General features: G+C 39.2%; 1 protein-coding gene across 2 annotated transcripts; it reads right to left on the bottom strand.

Annotated features, from left to right (window-relative positions):
- Positions 1–7,313: 7,313 nt before the first annotated feature.
- hexa (hexosaminidase A (alpha polypeptide)) lies at positions 7,314–21,718 on the bottom strand. 2 transcript variants are annotated; one of them, XM_063002016.1, is made up of 14 exons: positions 21,471–21,718; positions 19,026–19,127; positions 18,666–18,731; positions 17,729–17,775; positions 17,510–17,620; positions 17,321–17,422; positions 16,497–16,629; positions 15,715–15,895; positions 15,521–15,607; positions 13,828–13,900; positions 11,260–11,440; positions 9,248–9,338; positions 8,220–8,327; positions 7,314–7,545 (listed from the first exon to the last, which is right to left on the bottom strand). In XM_063002016.1, exons 1-14 carry the CDS (start codon positions 21,691–21,693, stop codon positions 7,482–7,484), a joined length of 1,569 nt encoding a protein of 522 aa, XP_062858086.1. In that variant the 5' UTR covers positions 21,694–21,718; the 3' UTR covers positions 7,314–7,481. The 2 variants fall into 2 exon arrangements, with proteins under 2 accessions (XP_062858086.1, XP_062858077.1); XM_063002007.1 differs by lacking the exon at positions 21,471–21,718 and adding an exon at positions 21,020–21,109.
- Positions 21,719–24,075: the final 2,357 nt, after the last annotated feature.

Raw genomic sequence — 24,075 nt, 5'->3', positions numbered from 1 at the left:
GCTGATAAAATAGATAGTGAGTGGTTTTAATGTTATGGCTGATCAATGTATGTGCGCTATATAGGGTACAACATTGACACTATGCAGCTAATGTGTCAATTAGGAATGCACTGGCAGCTATTTCTTTTAAACATAGCACCTATTAGACAGTAAATTAGATTAAGTTTATTCATTTTAGATTTACAGTTAGTAACATATTTCCACTTTTTCCACAATTTTATTACTTTACAACTGTAATTTGTTCAGGTCAGATCTAAGGTTGAGACCCCCTGTTATATTATTGTTATTCTGAGCATTATATGCTCTTCCATTTATGTTTTAAGCTGTGTCTGACAGTACACTTGGACTGCACTATTTTTTGAGGGCAAATATATATGTAAAAAAACGGAGGACCTCCCAACAGGAGTGGCTCATACTGGGTAAGCATCCCATGCGTGGCCTGACCTAGATCTCTGACAGTAAACAGCTGCTGCTGGCTCGAGCTACTGCTGCCATCAGCAGAATGGTGCATTGGGGCTCGGCCTGAGAGCGGATCAGTGTCAGATTGCTCTTCTCCTGAGCCTCCTGATGGGGCTTAGCGACTCTTAGACTGTTTAGGAGATACAGCAGCACTTAAACAGAGCAGCCGCTGCTAGGCACAACCCTGAGAGATTAGAGCACTAACTGTGATTTGCTAGATAAATATTTTCTCTGGCAGATGACTTGCCTGAGGTACACATCAGCCACGTGCCATCTAGGGTGAAGACCAAGCCCGGAGTGGCTAATCGGGAGATTCGGGAGGATTCCCTATGGGCCGGCTCATGTCAGTCTCGAGTTTGGGCCGGTTGGGAAAAATAATTTTGACACATCTGTCACTTTTCTATTTTTCTTCTTGCATTCATTCATCTGACAGCGCAGCCCCTACATCGCAGTAGATCAGATGGGTTCTACCATCTGAGGGAATCCCCCCCTCCCAAAGTTTAAGTTGGTTTGGCCCACGAGGAGTCTTTTCTGGAGCGCCGGTAAAAGTAAATAGCGCAAACCATCAGTCGGACTCGGTGGTGATGGAGGGCAGGTAGAGGCCAGGTGAAGCCGAAAAAGCCAGTTAAAAAAGGGGGTTGGAAGAAGATGCTGCCAAATGTGCCAAATTAACAGACTTGTTTTCCAGAGGACAGACCCCAGTTGCAGCCGGTAAAGAGAGATATGGACATTTGCAATGTCAACTTAGCGTAGATTATTTTGTAGAACCCAATACACACCATTAATCACAAATATCCAGTTTCAAGCTGAAAATAATAAACATAATTTGAAGTGTAATATATTAAATAGCCTAACTCATTAATGTAATGTTTTTTGTTCCGACGCTACTGTACTGATGATCCCGAGGAAGCTACTGACTACTGAAGGGACAGGATAGATGATAGTCTAACCGAGTTATTTATTAAACTAAGATAGTTATTTGTAATGTAAAATAAAATATAGAGAAAATACATGATATATGTTAAATTGTTCAGACAGATGTCAGCACGATAGCCTAATTTATTTTAACAAATGGAGACAATTAGCCTAAATCACTATCAATTTCACACCATGTTATGTTCATGTTATGTTATTCAGCAAAATAGGCTAACCTATAATGACATTTTTTTAGCCTCAGAGCAGCAGATAAGCCATGTCTCTAGACAATGACACTGTTATTAATAAAGTTGCAGAAACCAGTGCACTGCTTAGGAGGCTTTTGATGCTGTAGTAGCCTACTAAACATGCGTGTAGAGAAGCTACTTAAGAGTTTAGTGTAAACCTAACAATAGAGCACCTCTCTGCTGGGAAGACATGCAATATTAATTTCAAATTATTTTTATTTCAAATTTTGCTCCGGTACAAAAGTAAATACGTTTTCATCTTTATCACATTTTTTTACCTTTTAAATCTTTATCTGATTTAAATTTGAATTGAACATGTTTAAGTGAAGTGTTTTCTGTTATATACCCAATAAAAAGGTATTGTAAGAGCTAGCTGCTGTTTCATTTATTCAAATTTCTCCTCCATGGAAAAAGTGGGCCGGGTTTAGGCATAAAACTCCCGGGCTGAAAAAGGGGCCCACTCCGGCCCTGGTGAAGACCTGTCAGTTAACCACAATTACAGACAAACTCATATTTAATTAGATGTCCTCTCTTAACATGCTATGAAATAGAAGCAAGTTATGTAATGCAATCTAATAAAACACCAGTGCTGTATTCTTACATGTATATATGTATATGTATATTTGTGTGTATAAATATATATATATATATATATATATATATATATATATATAATGTTCTTGTACAACAGCCTTTAAGCCCTAGGGCATTGTACAGCTTGCTTGATCATGAACGGTGTGTCTTTTTCTAGCAGCTTCTAATTCATGACCTCCAGGGTTTGAAGCCCCAGCAGTGCTATAAACCGATCAGGGGTCTACATACCCCCCATAGCTATATCCCTGACCATTGCTAAAGCTCTGGGAATCCAGCAGACCACAGTCACCACAGTTTCTACACAAATGTAGAAAACTTGGAACAGTGTTAAAACACAAAACACTGGGAAGTATATACAGTCATGGGCAGAAAAGAATGGGCCAAACATAAATCAGCACTAATCCTTGAAGGAAATAAATAAGCCAAAAGATATTTTGGAAAAATTGGAACACTCAGACATATTAGTTTAAGTTAAAGTTCAATCTTTTCATGAATTTATTTCTGCGTACAAGAGGACTTTAAATTAATTTTATTGTCCAGCTTTCCCTCCTTACAGTTCACTGCAACAATGAGCAGTGACAAGCAAATGGTGCATTTTCATAGTTCTTGCTGATTTTCTGACCAATTATTTGTTGTAAGGAAAATTAAATGCAATTTTGTGTTTGGCTTTTTAGCCAGGAGTGTAATAAAAAAAACACACACACACAATGAACTTATAAGGATACTCAAGTTTGTGACTTTTTAGGATCATAATGTGCATGTTTCATAGATTGTCATGCAAAAAGAAGTTATAAAAATAATTGTACTTTTAAGTTCTATTCAAGTGGTTGTAAACTTTTGATTTTACTTGTAATTTACCTTTGCAAATTAATACTGTAAAAAATATTCCATGTGCTGCACTCAACTATCTATTTAAGCCTAAGGCAATTTTTTCTTCTTTTAGGGTCATCACAATTTCTCTTCAACTTTGGGATTACAAAATCAAAACACTCAGGCAGACATGTTGTTTTAGATGATCCTCAATTTACAATAATGAAGATTCTTATTGTCAGCTAATTAGATGGCCTCTTGCCAAATGCAAAAAGATAAGTACATGATATATGAAATATAAAATTTATGACACTGAAGTGTTTTATTAAGTCTTTCATACAAGACAAATTTATTAGGATCCTAGAACTGGCCTAACATTTTCAAACCCCTCTCACGCATCCTATTAAAAATCACAAACATAAACAGAGACAGGGGTCATGTAGTGGTCAATCCCTGCAAGTCTTCTGCTGTAAAGGTTTGTCTTTAGAGTGGGAGTACGAAACCCCTCTAGGCAGGGTTTAGAGAGGGACTCTGGGCTTCAGGGGCTGACAGTGGTGCAGGGAGCGTTAGGTCTTGTTGGATTATCCGATCCCTGCCATCTGTCAGCAGCATAAACCCAGCAAGAGAAAATCAATTGTCTAAGTAAATATCAAGGTAAGCTCATTTGGCAAGTCAATTAAACATTAGAGGGAATTTAGTCAAACAAACACATTACTGCTGAACAAGGAATATGGAAGATTATTAGGCACAGCAGAGGATTATTGCTAATTTGTCTAAAAAAGATCGGGCCATAGCTCAAGCAAAAGACAAAAATATCATTATTGAAAAAATAGTAAAATAGCATTTTAAGGACTAAAACAACAGACATGGGCTTAAAACACTTCTAGACATCCTCTTTTCAAATATCAGTTCCATTAAGAATATATGACTTAAAATACCCCTCAGCGATCTAGCTAGTGTCCCCGATCACTGTCCTGTCATAATTGCCCTGTCAGGTGCCTCAGCCAAACACCTGTTGACACACCCCAAATAAAAGGTGAGTTTCACAGTCTGTACTTGTCACCTTAGTTTACATTTCAGGGCACCCCTTTCTGGCATATACATCATTTAAACCTTGAAGGCAGCGAGAGTCTAGACATGCTATCATAGTGTTTCCCACCACAAGGACAGTTTATTCTGATTAGAGTCAAGGTGGAAATACTGAAACACTGAGTAAAAGACAGGAACACACCTTGGACAGGGCACCAATCCACTGCAGGTCAAAATTACTCAGCCATTTAGTTCGTTAGACCTAGAGGCATTTAGAGCAGACAGTCCATCTAGTGGCTTGTTTTGTAAAGTGAAACTAACCATGTGTCAAACTCGTTAGACAAGTGACCAAAAGTGAGGTTTGTGCCTTAATTTAATTATTTATTAATTTCTATATGTATGTATGTATTGTTGGTTATCTACAGAAGCCATGAAATGTGGTGTGAAATGAGTTAAAGAAACCACATACAATATCCAAAGAACTTCAGGCAAAGCTGGAGACATTTCGAGTGATGGTTTCAACTCATATCATACCCACACTGAACAAAACAGGGCTCTATGGGCAAACACCAAGGAGGACCCCACTGCTTAAAGAAAGGCAAAAAAAAAAGAGCGAATCAACTTTGCCGAAATGTACACAGACAAAGCACAATTCTTCTAGGGAAATGTTCTCTGGACTGATAAAACCAAACTAGAGCTCTTTATCAATGCATTCCAGTTACAGTTACAAAATAAATCAACAAAATAAATCTTTTAAAGAAAAGTGCACTCTACCTACAGTAAAACATTGTGGAAGATCCATAATGTTGAGGGGCTGCTTTGTTCCCTCTGGGACTGGAGGCCTTAAACATGTTATATCAACAATAAAAATCAGGATTTAAGAGCAAAATGTGCTCCCAAGTGTAGGTTTGAATGAAAGAAAAGGAGTCCTACAGCAGGAAAATTACCCAAAGCACATCCAAATGTACAAATGAATGGTTAAGAATAAAAAAACAGTTTTAAACTGGACAGCAATGAGTCCTGATCTTAAGTCAATTGAAGATCTTTGGAGAGAGAGGGAAAAAGAAACCCTGCAAATATTCAAGAGCTTAAGAGAACTGCAGTTGAAGAGTTGAAGAAACCACTAGCAAATACTTTAACAACTACTATTACATACCATTAAAATAGTATGTACATAAATATGATGATAAAATACAATCAACATAGGGCAGTGGTTGCTCAGAGGTTAAGCCAGGTTTTCACCTTTGGGCTCCTGAGCAAGGCACTTAACTGCTTAAATTGTATTTAGTCATAATTGTCCTTTTTGGATACAATATCTGCTAAATGCTACAAATGTAAATGTTAAATATCGTAACTACTTACCTCTGAAAATATTATTACACTAAACAATAAAAGATGTCGATAATGTTGGCCACAGCTGTAAGCATATATAAAACCCCAGACTAGACTTACATTTGTAGATGCTTTAATTTCAACCAATCATGCAGTGGTATTACCACATTTTCAAAAGAGATCAGACTCACACTCAGTTTAAAAGTTTATTTCTATAATGATTTTTTTTTTTTTTACAGTTTATCATTTTACTTCAGGAAAAAAACACCATGTGGTAAAATATAAGAAAGAAAAAAAACTCAGCAAGCACTTTATTAGAAACACCTGTCTTGTACATATATTTACTGGCCATTTTATGAGCTACACCTACCATGTAGATGTCAACCATCTCTACCTCATCCATTAATGAAAAGGGACCCTCATAGAACCCCTACTATCTAGATCCTATTTGGATCATAGACAATTCTCAGCTTTGCAATGACACTTACAGGGGTTGGACAAAATAACTGAAACACCTGTCATTTTAGTGTGGGAGGTTTCATGGCTAAATTGGACCAGTCTGGTGGCCAATCTTCATTAATTGCACATTGCACCAGTAAGAGCAGAGTGTGAATGTTCAATTAGCAGGGTAAGAGCACAGTTTTGCTCAAAATATTGCAATGCACACAACATTATGGGTGATCTACCAGAGTTCAAAAGAGGACAAATTGTTGGTGCACGTCTTGCTGGCGCATCTGTGACCAAGACAGCAAGTCTTTGTGATGTATCAAGAGCCACGGTATCCAGGGTAATGTCAGCATACCACCAAGAAGGACAAACCACATCCAACAGGATTAACTGTGGACGCAAGAGGAAGCTGTCTGAAAGGGATGTTCGGGTGCTAACCCGGATTGTATCCAAAAAACATAAAACCACGGCTGCCCAAAACACGGCAGAATTAAATGTGCACCTCAACTCTCCTGTTTCCACCAGAACTGTCCGTCGGGAGCTCCACAGGGTCAATATACACGGCCGGGCTGCTATAGCCAAACCTTTGGTCACTCGTGCCAATGCCAAACGTCGGTTTCAATGGTGCAAGGAGCGCAAATCTTGGACTGTGGACAATGTGAAACATGTATTGTTCTCTGATGAGTCCACCTTTACTGTTTTCCCGGGAGAGTTACGGTGTGGAGAAGCCCCAAAGAAGCGTACCACCCAGACTGTTGCATGCCCAGAGTGAAGCATGGGGGTGGATCAGTGATGGTTTGGGCTGCCATATCATGGCATTCCCTTGGCCCAATACTTGTGCTAGGACTGCCAAGGACTACCGAACCATTCTGGAGGACCATGTGCATCCAATGGCGGTGCCGTGTATCAGGATGACAATGTACCAATACACACAGCAAGACTGGTGAAAGATTGGTTTGATGAACATGAAAGTGAAGTTGAACATCTCCCATGGCCTGCACAGTCACCAGATCTAAATATTATTGAGCCACTTTGGGGTGTTGAGTCAGGAAACGTTTTCCTCCACCAGCATCACATAGTGACCTGGCCACTATCCTGCAAGAAGAATGGCTTAAAATCCCTCTGACCACTGTGCAGGACTTGTATATGTCATTTCCAAGACGAATTGACGCTGTATTGGCCGCAAAAGGAGGCCCTACACCATACTAATAAATTATTGTGGTCTAAAACCATGTGTTTCAGTTATTTTGTCCAACCCCTGTATATGGTAGTGAGTATTGTAAAGGTTTAGCAACTGCAACAATGTTGTTGGGATTTGGCACACTGAGTGTACACGTTTTAAGTCTTAAGAATCTTTATGGTTGCATTCTATGGTAGCAAAGCGATTTTATGAAGAAAATATTTGTATATTGTATATTTGTATAATATACTTGTGTATTTTGCATTTAATAGTTTTACTTATACACAGATCAGATAATACAAATGTACAGTGTAAAATCATAAAAAAATAGAAGTTTGAATAGCTGAGGTAATCAAGTGCTATATCAATTTTAAAAAACAATAATAATAAATCCTGATAATTTACCTATTATTGTAAAGCCCTAATTCAGTACAGAACATTTTCACTCCTGCTTCTATTCACCCATTCTATAAACCATTATACTCATACTTGCAGTGGCCTACAAACAAAGGTTCTGCTTTAATACCGCGTCTATTGAGAGACAGAAAAAGATAAACGTGTTACAAATTTAATGCCTTTATGTCAAATCAACAAACTGCAAAGGCAAAAGATATGCCAGCCAAACCTGAATGTAAGTTATGTGTAGGCATAGGCAAGGCATAACATTATGACCACTGACAGGTGAAATGAATAACACTGATTATCTTTTTATACTGGGATATATTCGGCAGGAAGTGAACATTTTATCCTCAAAGTTGATGTGTTAGAAGCAGAAAAACGGGCGAGCGTAAGGATTTGAGTGAGTTTAGCAAGGGCCAAATTGTGATGGCTAGACGACTGGGTCAGAGCATCTCCAAACTGAAGCTCTTGTGGGGTGTTCCCGGTCTGCAGTGGTAGGTATATATCAAAAGTGGTCCAAGGAAGAAACTGTGGTAAACCGGCGACAGGGTCATGGGCAGTCAAGGCTCATTAATGCATGTGGGTAGCGAAGGCTGGACCATGTGACCAACAGACTAGCTGTTGTAGCTCAAATTGCTGAAGAAGTTAATGCTGGTTCTGATAGAAAGGTGTCAGAATACACAGTGCATCACAGTTGCAGGGCTGTTTTGGCAGCAAAAGGGGGACCAACACAATATTAGGAAGGTGGTCACAATGTTATGCCTGATCGGTGTATACCACATTATGTAATGGTAAGCGGATGGTACCTTATCAGTTTACAGCGGAAGTCCTGTAGGCGAGGGAACGCCTGATCCACACTAGTGGTCTGCTCTTCATCACTCCATAACCTCTCAGCTGCTGCACTCGATCGTGGCCTGTATGCATGTTTGCAAACACAAATGAAATTTTGTCCAAAAAGCAGCTGATTGTCTTTCAGTCTTTCAGCTCATTATCAAGTAGAACAGAAACGTAATTGTCACTACTTTTAATTATATTCTACATTAATAACCTGACAGGCGCCCAGATAGTGCATAGTTAAATAGTTAAATTAAGCTAGCCCACTATAGCTGGAATAAAAGGTTTGTTTGACTGATATTAGAGGCCCAAAATGTGCCCCAAAAATATTTCCCATCTGGGTACAGCACTACCACCAGCTTAAACTGCTGACAAAGGCAGGTTAGATCCTAATGTCTGATCCTACAATCTACATGTCACAACAAATAACTATTTTTTTCTAATCTTTACCAGTAAAACGAGCGTTTGATCACTGTAGTCGCAAGAGTGCAACCCAATGTGGCCTCCTACTGTTGTAGCCACTACACCTCAAGGTTCTGCTTACCAAAATTGTTAGAAAATTAATATTTGACTTACTATAGCCTTCCTGTCAGCTAGACCAAGTCTGGCCATTCTTCGATTAATCAACAGTGCAATTATCTTGCAAAATTGCTTCTTACTGGATGTTTCTAGTTTGTTTCACACCACCTTTCTGGAGAATCATGTTGATATAATTAAGCTTATACATGGCACTGCGACCTCATGACTGGTTGTTTAAATAATTAGATGAATGAGCAAGTATATGTTTCTAATACAGTATGTGTTTCTAATATAGTGCACAGTGAGTGTATATAGATAAAGGTGTTTAATGTGTCTCAGCAGTTTAACATGTTTTAACAATACTAAATATTCATTTATATATTAATAATAGAAAAAGGACATGATCATTTTGGTCATTGGCATCATGATGTATGTTTACACCATTACATCTACAAAGTACATGTCAACATTTTACTCTCACCATAGGCGAGGATGAAGATTGGTTGCATCCACATATTCTCCCCACATGCAGACTTCACCACCAATCACTAGCTGTTTCTGTTCATCTGTACCTAAACGCAGCAAATACAAAATACACAGATGTGCAATGTGGGTCAATGGGAAGAACTGCAAACTGAGAATTAGCTGCAAGGCCGGCATGCTTTAGATACAAATAAATTAGATTAGCATCAGATTTAGCACACCCACACCCAATTTCACACACCCAGATTAGTTAAATCAGTGGTGAACAATTACATAAAGAAAGATTTTTTTAGTGCTAAGCCACTACAAAACTGGAATCTGACACCAAGATGCACATTGACTCACCATTAAACTGCAACTTAACACAGCTTTCAAATATATTTTATCAATTATGCATTAATAGGCAGCATTGTTATTTAGTTGCATAGTTGATATAATAAGATTGCAACAAGGGCCATAAAATTAAAGAATTAATCTAGTAACTTAAAAACTGCCCTCCAATTTTTAACTGGACAACAAAAAGACGGTCAGAATATTTACATTATTGCACATTTTGAGCTAATTATTACTTATCTTTAAATGTATGTGACTAAAAAATACTGTCATCATACTTTAATAATTATTATTGCTCAAGGCCTTTAATCTGATTAAAGTTGATTTTTCTGTATATTGTTCACATACACTACAATGTGTATATGACTACCTATCACTATATAAAAGGTCACATGAGAATAGGCAAACTAAAATTATTCATATTTTTTTTTCTTTGGCTATTTCTGTATTTTTAGGAGTTACCACAGTGAATCATTCTGGTCTGCATATCTCATTTGGCAGTTTTTACACCTGATGCCCTTCCTGACACTTTTTATTATTTTTATCCAGGCTTAAACTAGCACCTCGAGCACTCGGACAAGTGCACCTCCCAATGATTATGCCACCCCCCAGGACATAGCCAATTGTGACTGTGTAAACAATAGTATAACCGTTAGAATTCAGCTAAATTTATGATAGATCGATTCAGAATAGCAGACTTTGCTCTGGCATTAAAGAAAATCTGCAGTACTCTATAAAAGTACTGCTTTACATTATTGAAAACATTTGACTGCCTTTTTTCCCTAATGTCTTCAGTATGAGAACAAACATTTAGCTAGTGTTTGTTTGTTTATTAGGATTTTAACGTCATGTTTTACACTTTTGGTTACAGGAAACAGTAGTTACTCATTACACAAGATTCATCAGTTCACAAGTTTATATCAAACACAGTCATGGACAATTTTGTATCTCCAATTCACCTCACTTGCATGTCTTTGGACTGTGGGAGGAAACCGGAGCACCCGGAGTAAACCCACGCAGACACAGAAAGGACCAGGACCGCTCCACCTGGGAATCGAACCCAGGACCTTCTTGCTGTGAGGCAACAGTGCTACCCACTTAGGCACTGTGCCGGCCCATTTAGCTAGTGTAATAGTGTAATACTTTAATTTTAACTTGACTTTAATTTTAACTTAACTGCTGTGTTTTAAGAATAGATTTGGAATGAATGTGGAATGTATTAAGACCTCTAGACTTTTTGTGCACTTTATTATTATTATTATTATTTATTTCATTTTACCCATCAATCTATACGCAATAGCCCATAATCATAGAGTTTTTCAAAAATGTTCACAGAAGTGATAGCTCAGCTGTTAAGTTATTGGACTAGTAATCAGAAGGTTGTCATTTAAGCCCCACCACCACCAAGTTGCCACTGTTGGGCACCGAGCAAGGCCCTTAACCTTCAACTGCTTGAATTGTATTTAGTCATAATTCTGGAAGTTCTTTCCATTAAAAATCTAATTCACACCACCATAAAACGTAAAGACGAAAAATAAAAATTTTTTTTGATACAAATTAGCAACCACCACCAATCAGACTAACCCACTAAGGACCATGATCCACCATCCCGAAGTCAACTTAAGAATGCATAGGCGTTGGACAGTCCCACCCTGCCCAAGATGCAGCTTTACACACCGGAGAAGTTCCGGGGCTGCACAGTGTAGGCTTGGCGCCAGTCTTGGCCATAACTGATATGGTTGATGTACCAGGGAGCAGAGAGCAGCACCCTGTGACCAGCCTTAGTCATTTTGCTCATTTCAGCACGGTAGGCTGCAGGGACTCCTTTCCAGATTTCCAGAATTGTGTTTTTAGGGATCTAGAAGACAGACAGAAAAACTACTAACTGAGAAACTGAAACACCATTAGTGATATTGACCCTACTACTACTATTAACAACAACAGTAATAATATACAATAACATTCAGTAATAATTAACACTCCCTCAACTTAAAAGGTATTATGGTAATGTGTGCAAAACTGAATGAAAATATTTCACCAAAATCACTTATTAGAGGTTAGGGTACCAAACTGGTAATTAAAAGGTCACTGGTTCAATCCCCACCACTGCCAGGTTGTCACTGTTGTGCCCTTAAACAAGGCCCTTAAACTTCAATTGCTTAGACAAGACACTGCCACAGTACTGTAAGTCGCTTTGGAAAAAATCATCTGCTAAATGCCATGTAAATGTTATCAGTGCTATCAAGTATGTTCCACCAAGTACTGAGGCTGTGGTAAATAATAGTGCTCATGGACATTTCACAAGAGAACTAGATGTTTTTTTTATACTTAAAACTTATCAAAATATGTATGTACTTTTAGTTTACTGAGAACTACTGTATATTTCCATTCAATTCTATACACACCACCATCTCTCTCTCATTGCATAATGTATTTATATTATACTACATTATAAAATAGCAACTTTTACATCAGTTTGTTGCCAAAATTTGATCATCGTAGATTCTTTTTTCTTAAATTTTCTTCTGGATCAATAAAGCATCTACCTACTGTATCTACAGTATGGCTACCTTTTGGAGAAAATAAGCAAATTACTCTTTGCTGACATCTTGGGGTAATAACCATACATGTACACTTATCAGCCATAACATTAAAACCACCTCCTTGTTTCTACACTCACTGTCCATTTTATCAGCTCCACTTACCATATAGAAGCACTTTGTAGTTATACAATTACTGATTGTAGTCCCTCTGTTTCTCTGCATGCTTTGTTAGCCTCCTTTCATGCTGTTCTTCAATGGTCAGGACTCTCCCAGGACCACCACAGAGCAGATATTACTTAGGTGGTGGATCATTCTCAGCACTGCAGTGACACTGACATGGTGGTGGTGTGTTAGTGTGTGTTGTGCTGGTATGAGTGGATAAGACACAGCAGCGCTGATGGAGTTTTAAAACACCTCACTGTCACTGCTGGACTGAGAATAGTCCACCAACCAAAAACATCCAGCCAACAGCGCCCTGTGGCCACTGATGAAGGTCTAGAAGATGACCAACTCAAACAGCAGCAATATATGAGCGATCGTCTCTGACTTTACATCTACAAGGTGGACCAACTAGGTAGGAGTGTCCAACAGAGTGGGCAGTGAGTGGACACGGTATTTATAAACTCCAGCAGCACTGCTGTGTCTGATCCACTCATACCAGCACAACACACACTAACACACCACCACCATGTCATTGTCACTGCAGTGCTGAGAATGATCCACCACCTAAATAATACCTGCTCTGTGGTCCTGTGGGGGTCCTGACCATTGAAGAACAATGTGAAAGCAGGTTAGTAGAGAAAGCAAGTATGTAGAGAAACAGATGGACTACAGTCAGTCATTGTACAAAAAAACTGCTTATATATGGTAAGTGGAGCTGATGAAATGGACACTGAGTGTAGAAACAAGGAGGTGGTTTTAATGTTGTGGCTGATCAGTGTATACCGATTAGCTAAAAAACAAACATCAACGCTGCAAGACATCTGAAAAATTCTATGGTGTCTGGCGACCTCTGCTGTTTGGTTATAGCACCTGCATTAGAGGTAGAGTAGTCATGTGGCTCTCTGTGAGACTCCACCACTGGTAGGCGTGCAGGTGTTGGAGGGGAAGTATAATAGTCTCAGCACACAGCTAGTTCAGGGGTGATACAAGTGCCAGGAGAATTGCAACAGAGTAACTATTATTAAACTAGGAGAGACATGGGGGTGGCATTTAATAACCTGTTGGATAAAATTGACTAAATTATACAACTGGGAAAATTGGGAAACATTAATTTGATACCGTTAACATACACATATTTGAAGCAAAAATGTGAAATTAAAATGCAACGCACTACACAGCATCATTACACAGCAACACATCACAGCACTAGGCTCACTCTGTAACTTTCTGACCCTTAAAGGCGAGAGGGCGCACAATATAGTAGCGGGCCCAGTTGTGTGTGGGTCCAGGCAGGTCCACGTAGAAGGGTGCTGCCAGGATGACCTTCAGTCCTGCCTTTGTCAACCTGCGAACCTCACACAGGTAGCAACCCCCTTTCCACACCTCCACCACATAGCCAGTCCTGTGCTAGAACATAGACCGCTCGTTCCTTTTAGACTAGATCTTTTAACAGGAGGATAAGCTTACTGTATATAAAACGACATGAAAGCAGGTAGCAGTGCCTAAACAGTGAAAAGGGGTGTAAGGTTTTCGTACTTACTTTCTCATGGTAGTCAAATACATCCTGCCAAACAATGGCAGTCTTGTTAAGGGTAGCAGTGATGTTCATAATGCTGAAAAAAGAGCACAGAGGAAATAACCTTGTAATCCGAGTATTTCTTGTTTATTCTTTATTGTCTAATGTTTGTGATATTTTGTTTTGCTTTCTCTTTTTTAGTGGTTAGTTCAAAAATCTTTGTCTTGGCTGGTTGTTCTTAAGAAAGTTGCTGTTCGTGCACATTTCAGATCAAGTCTGTAAGTGTTGTAGCCAATTGCATTTAACCTTAGTATTATACAATATTATTTACTTTTGTATTTACTTTTTGTATATTTATACTGAAAATACACATACAGATACAAATACATTTACTGTACATTAAGTACTTTCCATTAAGATTAGTACATTTTTAAATTTAATTCTTGTTTCCCTCTCTTTTTTGATAATATATTGTTGGCATGAATACCTTAAAAACAGTGCCAGCTAACCAAGTGTGATCTGTTCAAATGAAAGTGTTTTAAATGTTTGCTTTGGGGAGCAATAAATGTTTGGGGAGCACTAAATTTTATCAAAATATTACCAAATCACATCTTATTACCTATGATTTTACACTATTATTGTTCCCATGACAGCCCTAGTAACTACCCTTGGTAAAGTAAAGTACCAAGAATTGATTTCATTGTCTATAATGTAAACTAGCAAGTGACACGGTGGGTAGCACTGCACCCTTCCTGACGCAACCCTCTTTTTTTTTTTTTTTGCAATTTTTCCCCCAATTTTCTCCCTAATCTAGTCGTATCCAATTACCCTGATTGCATTGCTCTTCTTCTGTACCGATACAACCCTCCACTGCTGACTGAAAAGTGCCGCGACTGACACACACCCCCTCCGACACGTGAGCAGTACCGACTGCATCTATTCACCTGCACAAGGCGACTTCATATACGTATCCGCCTTGTGCACAAAGAGCCACACCCTGGTCAATGCTTTATTCCCAGACTTTGCACCATCAATCAGCCAGCAGAGGTCGTAGCTGCATCAGTTATCAGGAACCCTGGTCCGGCTTTCACACCCTGTGTGAACAACAGCCAATCATTGTTCCTGTAGCCGCCCAGCCCAGCCAGATGGCAGAGCTTAGATTCGAAACGATGTGTTCGAAATCTCAGCTCTGGTGTGCTAGAGTGTTTTACCGCTGCGCCACCTGAGCGGCAACCAACCCTCTATATTTTTATCTCGGATTGGTATCCGCACTGACAGAAACTCAAGATCTCACTGGTAGTGGGTTAGCATATTTTACTGATGCACCACCCGAGCCACCTATATACACTGTATGGATAAAAGTATTGGGACAACACTTCTAAATAAATCAATTCCAAAATTTGGCTATGTTTACTACTGTCTTAATTTAAAAACATACAAATAAATTGGCTTTTGAACTTTGTATTGCTAAAAAAAAAAGTTGGTAAAGTAAAATTATTACATTTCTCTTATGTGTTATTTTTTTTTAAAAAAGCACAGGTAAAAAGTTTTAATGCACAGCTTTTTTTTTAGAAATGGGATTGTACCTATTTCTGTAGCAAAATAAAAATGTATCAAACATTGTATGATCTATAAGAGAAACACACACATTTTGTTTAATGCGAGTGAAATGTTATCATTAAAAATACAATGTCAGCACTGTTTTGTTATCACTTACTTTTCCATGTAGTATGACTCAAGCCTGGTGTAATCTTTGTGAAAGCCCTTTTTCTTCATGAATGCCCTCACATTAGGGTTGGAGTCCCTATCAAAATTCGTAATGACAGCAATTACTTCTCTCCGTCTACTACCCACACACTTCATATCTACAGTATGTAAAACAAAAGTGGTGCAGTATGTAAGGGTTATTACCAGCAATGGAAGTTCACTTCATCCCCCCCAATGTGGACATGAGAGTCAGGAAAGACAGAGTTCACCTCTTCAAAAAGGTTAGTCATGAACTTAAATGTAGAGTCCAGAATTGGGTTGACTGGGCCAAATGATCCAGAGGGGACGTCTCCCTGATAGCAGGGGGTTAGTACGTCTGGCTGCCCTAAAAATATAAAAACATACATACTGAACTTCATATTGAAGCCTTAATAGTGTTAAAAAGCTGTTCCTGTTAGGGGTCGCCACAGTGAATCATTTATCTCCATCTTGCCCTGTCCTGAGCATCCTCCTATGTAACCCCAACCATCTGCAATCTGCAACCATCACCCTTTCTCACCACATCCATAAACCTCCTCTGTGTCTTTCCTCTTCTCTTCCTGCCTGGCGACTCCATCCTCAGTACCTTTCCAATATAACTCCCATCCCTACTCTGCACATGCTCAAAACATCTCAATCTCTTCTCCCCAAGGGCGCATTTACATGAGAAGCGTTTTGCGCTATGCTTACCGAGAGCCCTGGCACAAATTACTGCTTATTTAGCTCATCGAAGTGCACCACAACACGAATATCTATTTGTATGAAATAACCATCAAATCCACGCTAAAAGCATTTACATGTTTCTATGTTTAGCTGTATTTTTTACTTACTTTGTGGTGGCACACTTATAGTCATACATCTCGGGTTGGAGAATCGGCTTCTCCAAAATAGCGGGTCCAAATAAGCAATAAATAAATAAAGATATATGGGTAAAAAAAGTGTCATACCTTTACCCCATGACTTAGTGTGTCCTGGAGAGTCAAACTCTGGCACAACTCTGATTCCTCTTAACCTTGCATGAGCAATCACCTTTTTTACATCTTTCTGTGTGTAAATGTGGGTCACTGGGTGAAAAGCTCCCTGAATCAAGCACAAGGTTACACACAAGTTAGACAAACACAACAAAAATAATTTATCCAAAGCATGTTGAAAAAGGAAAAACTACAGGGCCAGAACCACAACCCTTTGCCCCTTGTGTCCATAGTGTTTTCTTTTTTAAGTTTGTCTTTGTTGAATTTACTCAAATTAAACTGAGAAGTTTCATCCTGGTCAGGGTTGTGACGGGTCGGGATTCACCAGAAAAGACTGGGCGCAAGGCAGGAATGCCATGAACAGAGCACCAATCAATCAAAGGGCTGAAAGATCTGGGTTCTAAAATCTAGCATTCCTTACAACTCCCCTTACATAAAATAAAATAAAAAATTTAAATACAGTATAACTACAAACATAATATAACAAACTAGAAATAGGCCTAGAAAAAAAGACAAGCCATTCAATTAACAAATCACAAATTACATTTAATAAAATGCACTATAAGTAATCATTTTGTGTTGCTGAACTCTAGTGCAAATAAATGTGCTATATAAATAGACAATGTAAATCACATTAAACTTCTTAAAATACAAGATTAAAAATACAAAATCAGAAATAATGATCTAAATAAACTTCTACGTTTCTTAGAATTGAAAGCAGCTTGTCCTGCCAGTTTGTGTGTGTGTTTGTGTGTGTGTGGTAATGTTTAAAATATCAGAAAAAGAGTCACATGGGCTACCTTGTCACTCAAATCAGGATAGGTAAAGCTCTGATATGGGAAAGAAGGATCATCTACAATGTGCCAGTGGAACACATTCAATTTATTATAGGCCATCGCATCCTACACAAAAAAAGATAAAAAATATGAGTTGCTGCTTCATATATTCAATATCACACCAGTATACATGAAAATGAACTACTTAGTTACCAGAGTCTTGATAATAGCATTCAAAGGTAAATAGTGCCTTGAGGTGTCCAGCAAAAGCCCTCTAAATGGAAAGCGGGGGAAGTCCTCAATCTCAGTTTTATTGACATAATACTGAAGAGAAAGATTACAATTATTTAAAAGCATATTTAATAAGCCCTTCAATTGTGCCATTGTCCTTTGTAAAAGCTACAACAGTGACTATCTCCATTTTTTACTTACTGCATCATAATCATCCTGGTACACTAGCTGACTAAAAGACTCCAGACCTGTTTAAAAAAAAAAAGAGAGTCTTGGTTTAATTACCATTTACATAAAGTAATAAATGTGCAACCACCTGACCACAAATAATGGCCCACACTAAAAAAAAAAAAACACTTGAAATGTGACTGAGGAAATTTGTGCCCATTTAGTTAAAGTAGTAAAGTACTACCATTTGTGGGTTCAGGCATTGATGTTAGAGAAGAAGGCCTGACCCGCAATGTTCTGATTTATTCAATGATGTTTAATAAAGTTGAAGTCAGTGCCTTCGAAGATTATCCACACCAAACCATGTCTTAATGGGCCTCACTTTGTGCAATAATGCCCAGTTAATGACCTAAATAGGAAAAAGGCTTTTGTAAACTGTTGCCCCTAAGTGGAAAGCTAGTAATTATTTCATATAATAAATTTCATACATTTAGCTATAAGTGAGGCTAAAACACCTCTACTTAATAATTAAAAGAAGAGTCCACGTAGGCGACCAGGTGGCGCAGCAGGATATTCTGCTATATTCTGAACTCCTCGGTTTGAAACTTGGCGTTGCCACCAGTCGGCTGGGCGCCATCTGGTATCTGGGCGCAGGCATAACTGTATCTGCAGGGTGGGGGGCTGGACTATGTGTGGATGGGTGGGTGGGTCTTCATACACTGTGTAAGGACCCTGATTGGCAGAAGAGAGGCCTGCACAGTGAAATGCTCTCCTCGGATGCAATTGGGTATCCCTCAGCAGTGGAAGACAAATTGAGTGCACTAAATCAGGAGCAAAAATGGGGAGAAAATGCAAAGAGGAGGGTCCACATACTTTTGCCCATACAGCGTATAAAGTAGACATGAGGACAAAGCACTGATTTTAATTTACTAACTAAAAAGACAGCACTAAAGTAGATCGGTAAACACACCTCTCAGAGCTCCCCACACTGACTCTGCTCTAATGACGGCTTGAAATGCAGACACACTCAGGCTATCTAAAGAGGGAAAAAGTCACACATGGATGATCACTGGTTATGTCTATGCCTGAGTGAAATGTAATTATATATAACAGAATACAAAAATATATAACTGTTATACTTGAAGACAGACTATTCAGTGATCATTAAATCATAATATTATGGGAAGGTAACCAATTATAAAGACTAGTGAGAATGTATGACCTGCTTCTGTGCATAGCCTTAAAATGTGTTAATTTTCTTTCATCTTGTTTTTCGTAATGTTATGTAATTCTATTACTGCTGATTTTGAGATATGACTTGTGTACTCACAGCTTTCATCTGAGCCTTCATCAGGATATCCATCACATCCACCACTTTTGACACCCACTGATACTGTGAAGGGTTCGGGCTCAAACCACGAGTTACTGAATCCTGATTAAAGAAAAAGACAAAATCAGACAACAAATTTACATTTAATTTAAATTTAACATGTAATAAAAACTTCAAAAAAGCATGTTCATTAACACATCATTGTAATTAGCAGCATGTATAAAAGTACCAGATTTTAACCTATTATTGTCAAAAACATAACTAAAATATAACGAAAATAGGTTGTCAATGCAGAAATTATTAACAAAGTTGGCATCATTTTTATTTCTTTTTTTTTTTATCAATTACTTTATCCTGTTCAGGGTTGCAACTGGTCCAGTTCCACTGAAAAACACTGAGAACAGGGCAGGAATACCCGAGACAATGAATCAATCCATCAAAGGGCTTTAACCATCCTCCAGTCGTAGTTACAATCATGTCTGTGACTGGGTTTGTTTGTTTGTTTATTAGGATTTTTATGTCATGTTTTACACACTTTGTTTACAATTATGACAGGAATGGTAGCCACTCAATATACAAGATTCATCAGTTCACAAGGTCATATCGAACACAGTCTCCAATTCACCTCACTTGCATGTCTTTGGACTGTGGGAGAAACCGAGAGCACCCGGAGTAAACCCACACAGACACGGGGAGAACATGCAAACTCCACACAGAAAGGACCCGGACCGCCCCACCTGGGGATCGAACCAAGGACGTTCTTGCTGTGAGGCTACCCACTTAGCCACCTGACTGGGTTTGAACCTCAGCGGTAGTGAACTAGCATAATAGACTGCTGCACCACCCAAGCAAATTGATCAGAAAACTAAAAATTCATCGTCATTCTACATTTATGCTGTTGTGGTTTTGAGACATAAAAAGGATCCAATAAAACGTAAAAAAATAAGTGTTCCATTTTGTACATTCATATACTCTACTCGGCTTTCTTCTGACTTTTTTGCCTTATTAAAGTGCCAGTATACTGCATAAGAATTTTCAATAGAAGTTGATGAACAAAGCACAGTGTAAACTTTTATACATTTACATTATTTAGCAGAAAAGACTTAATAAAAGTTCTGTCAAAGAGACAAAATACCATGCAGGTAATTAAGCATTAAGGGCTGGGCTCAGCCGTTGGCTGGTGGCGTTTGAAATTGCAACCGCTCATCTGGGAGCGGTGCACTATGTGACAAAGCACAGTAAGTCAAAGGTTAACAGGTTCAGTCTTGGAGGGCCATACAGTACTGTTCAGTGATTTCACTTCTCAAACACACCTTATTCAGGTGTAAAGCTGAAATAACAAGCTGTGGTGCTTATTATATAGCCCTGGCATAATCCATTAACAACAACTTTTAAGCACTACTAGGTCCAGTTATTGCCAGTCATGAACAATTTGATGCTGCAACTGGAAATTTTGCTACTGGACAAGTGTCTAACGGGAAAAGCATAGCTCCTGTTTCCTGGTGTTAAACATTCTAGTGATTTAAAAAAATGACATGTGCTACTGGTCCAACAGGCTTATCTACATAGTTTTCAGGCCTTCAAACTTCATAGTTTGAAAAACAGCTTGTTACTGTAACAACAATGCAGAATTTTTTTTAAAAACAAACTGGAACTACCGGGGTTGTTTAATCCAGGATCAGATCCCATGACAGTCACATGTCTTACAACAATAACTACAGTACACTTTCTATCATGAGCCAAAACATTAGATCCACCCCCAATGTTCATGGCATGCCTATTTCATAGCAATTGTGTCAGTCATGGTCTGGGATAGTTGAATGTTGTGTTTATGGTGCTTAATCATGATTAAATAAGTGGAATACAGCAAATATAAGCAGGCATAAAGACGTGAATGATTTTGATAAGGGCCAAATCACTATGGCAAGACAACTGGGTTAAAATATCTCCAAAAGAGCAAGGAGTGCTCACATGCAGCTGTGGTGTTTACTCACTGAAAGTTGGCTGATGAGGGAAAAGGAAGAGATAGCACAAGGATGAATGGTAGGACATTCCACCTTGTCCTACAGTGAATCCTAGCACCAATCCCTTCTGCAGGTAAACACTGTACCCTGCCATCCACGTGACCAGTAAAACTTGCATTGCTCCAAAGTCCAATTACAATGATGCCTGACTGTTGTAGATGCTTTTTTGTTTTTTTGTAATGTTAGGATCCATGTTCCCATTCATCTCTGTGACTGGAATATAAATATACATTGTAAACTTGGTGCATGTTCTCCCCAAGTCCACATTGATTTCATTCCACTACATAAAAGCATACAAGTGGGTTGCCTTCTTAATTTGTCACAAGTAAGTTACTGAGATAAACATGGCTTGACCCCCCCCCAGGTGGGACCGGACCCACCGCGAAGCAGTTAGTGAAATGAATTACGTTTTTATAGTTACCTTTTTTATATGTAAAGTCAGGAAAGATGATGCTGAAGTATCTCTTGAAAGCAGCATCTAGAACAGAGCATCCACTCTGTACAGCTGAATCCTTAGTGTAGCCGAAAGTGAAGAGCTGAGGAATTAAACTGTATATCTCAGAAGATTGAACCATGCGCTGAGGCAGCGGCCACACTCCACATACCTGCCCTGCTTCACTATAAACAATAAACAAACATAACATCACATGCAGACGGTTTCTCGCCGTCTGCGCCATTCTAAAGCGGGTAAAGCTGCAAACACTTTATGTGAGAGGCGGAAGGCAAGTGCGCCAGCAATGATACTGTACAGTACAACACATAATGCTGAAGAAGCGAAAGACGGGCGATCATGTGACCACGTAAACAAAGAAGTCAGCTGATCCAGAGTCGTTCTTTTCATTCATTCAACGCCAGCTTTTCACTTCTAAACAAATATAATGAACTGTGTTCCACACGGCAAACTAATACAATGTGAACACAGTTTGTACCAGAATGTTACCATATATGACAGCGGTATGAGCACAGAGTAGTCTGTCTTTCACTCGTGTGTAGGATAGGCTGTAGTTAATCATTTCTCAGAGTGAGAAATACCATGTGTGGTGTGTGAGTGTGTGAGCTTGTTGAAATGCGTGTGTCTCACGCTCAATGCGTGAGACTTGAGAGCCCTGGAAGAAAAAGAAGATATACTTAATTTGTCATATATACATATACAGGTGTACAGTACAGTGAAATTATTTCTTCGCATATTCCAGCTTGTGTTGGAAGCTGGGGTCAGAGTGCAGGGTCAGCCATCGTACAGCGCCCCTGGAGCAGACAGGGTTAAGGGCCTTGCTCAAGGACCCAACAGTGGCTGCATAGCAGAGTCTGGATTTGAATCTTCCGGTTGATAGCCCAAAGCTCTACCCACTAGGCTACCACTGTCCCTAACATTATAAAGAGCTCCTGGAATTCAAACGTGGTACTGTAATAGATTGCCAATGCAACAGTGAAATTTCTTCCCTCCTAAATAATCCATGGTCCACTGGTTCTACAGTCCTGTTACCAACTAAAGCTGTTTTTCTAGATGTCTCACTGACTTGCCCTCCTGCTATCCAGACCTGTTGCTGGTTCCAGTCGGGTATCCATCCCTGTCGCCAGTTCCAGACAGCTCTCCAGAGCTGTTGCTGGCTCCAGCATACTTTCCAGACGTTTCACTTGTTCCAGCCGGCTGTCCCGAGGTGCCAGAGTCCTGTCCAGACCACACAAACACACATATCATATCACACATATGTGTATCTATCCAAGGACGGATTAAGGATAGTCTGGGCCCCTGGGCAAAGAGTTGCCCAGGGATCCACCCCCCACCCCCACCCTGCGCGCCTCCCCCCCCCTCCAAAAACATAAATAAATTAATACATTAAACAACCTGTCAATAACTAACCCTAACACAAGAATCTATTTTATATAAGTTTCTTTCTACTCTTCTTTCTTGCAAAGTCATCCACTAATTCATCAAAATTAAGCTGTCTGACCAAATCTGATTCAATGGCCAGAAGTGACAGTGAGTTTAGGCGGTTTTGGCGCATCCTAATCCTTCTTCATTCTTAAGTTCATTCTTAATACGAGCCAGTTTGGAAAATGAACGCTCCCCTTCACAATTTGTGATAGGCACAGTCAAAAAAAGTCTAAGTGCTATGTAGACATTTGGAAAGGTTGACTGTAAATTCAAATTTATCATGGTTTTGAGCATTTTACTAGGACATTTTTCTTTTTCTGTTTTCTGAATGATTTGTATTGTATCAATTCATCTGCCAGGCTCATGTTCAGATCTGAAGGATATGCTGCAGCGAGTGAGTTAGCCTTTAAAGTGAGCTCACTGTTGGACATATTGTCAGGCATGAAAAGAACATCAAATAGCTCAGTTAAGTGTGTGTATGCATTCAAACTGCTTGAAATTGCTTGTCTTCAATTTAAATAATTGCAAAATTGCTAAATTAATTTGTGTCTCTGCACTTAGGAGAAATTGAACATAATAATTTTGAAACAATACAAATTTTGAAACATTAAGGTAGGGCCTGAATCGCATATTTGCAACAAAACATATGTTATGAAATATGGTAGCTTGCCTGGCAATTTGTAGGTCCCTAGAAAGTCAAGGAGCCATGGTAAACGACTTCTATGGAAGTCAAGGGCCCCATAGCAGGGGCCCTCGTGATCAAGGGCCCTATAATGGTATGCCCTGCTCTTCTCTAGGGCCCCCTGGTAGGGGCTCTCATAACCAGGGCCCTCTAAAAATATGCCCTCCTCTTTCCTAGGACCCCTAATAGCCAGAAGTCGAAGTCAGAGCAGTGCCACAACGCCTCATCCATTTTCATAAGGGGCCCAAAAGCATGGCTAGGGCCCTAAAGCATGGCCCTGGGGTCAAAGTCCCTAATAGTCAGAGGATCCTTAAAATGGAGGGCCCTCGGAAATAAAAATATATTGTATCATAAATGTTGATAGGCATCGCAAAATGTTTTGGGCCAGGGCCTGACCTCAAAGGCCCCTGGGCGCTGGCCCCACTGGCCCGGTCAGTAATCCAGCCATGTATCTATCAATACACATAC

This window comes from Trichomycterus rosablanca, chromosome 1 (assembly GCF_030014385.1).
Source record: "Trichomycterus rosablanca isolate fTriRos1 chromosome 1, fTriRos1.hap1, whole genome shotgun sequence".
Classification (NCBI taxonomy): Eukaryota; Metazoa; Chordata; class Actinopteri; order Siluriformes; family Trichomycteridae; genus Trichomycterus; species Trichomycterus rosablanca.
This window is presented reverse-complemented; position numbering and strand designations above follow the sequence as displayed.

Excerpts from the sequence above, each read along its gene's own strand:
- hexa (XM_063002016.1), bottom strand. The coding sequence starts at position 21,693 with ATGTTATGTTTGTTTATTGTTTATAGTGAAGCAGGGCAGGTATGTGGA. Across the intron at positions 17,776-18,665 it reads AGTGTGGGGAGCTCTGAGAG|GTCTGGAGTCTTTTAGTCAG; the intron begins GTGTGTTTACCG and ends TTTTTTAAACAG. Across the intron at positions 7,546-8,219 it reads TTCCGCTGTAAACTGATAAG|ACGCGGTATTAAAGCAGAAC; the intron begins GTACCATCCGCT and ends GTCTCTCAATAG.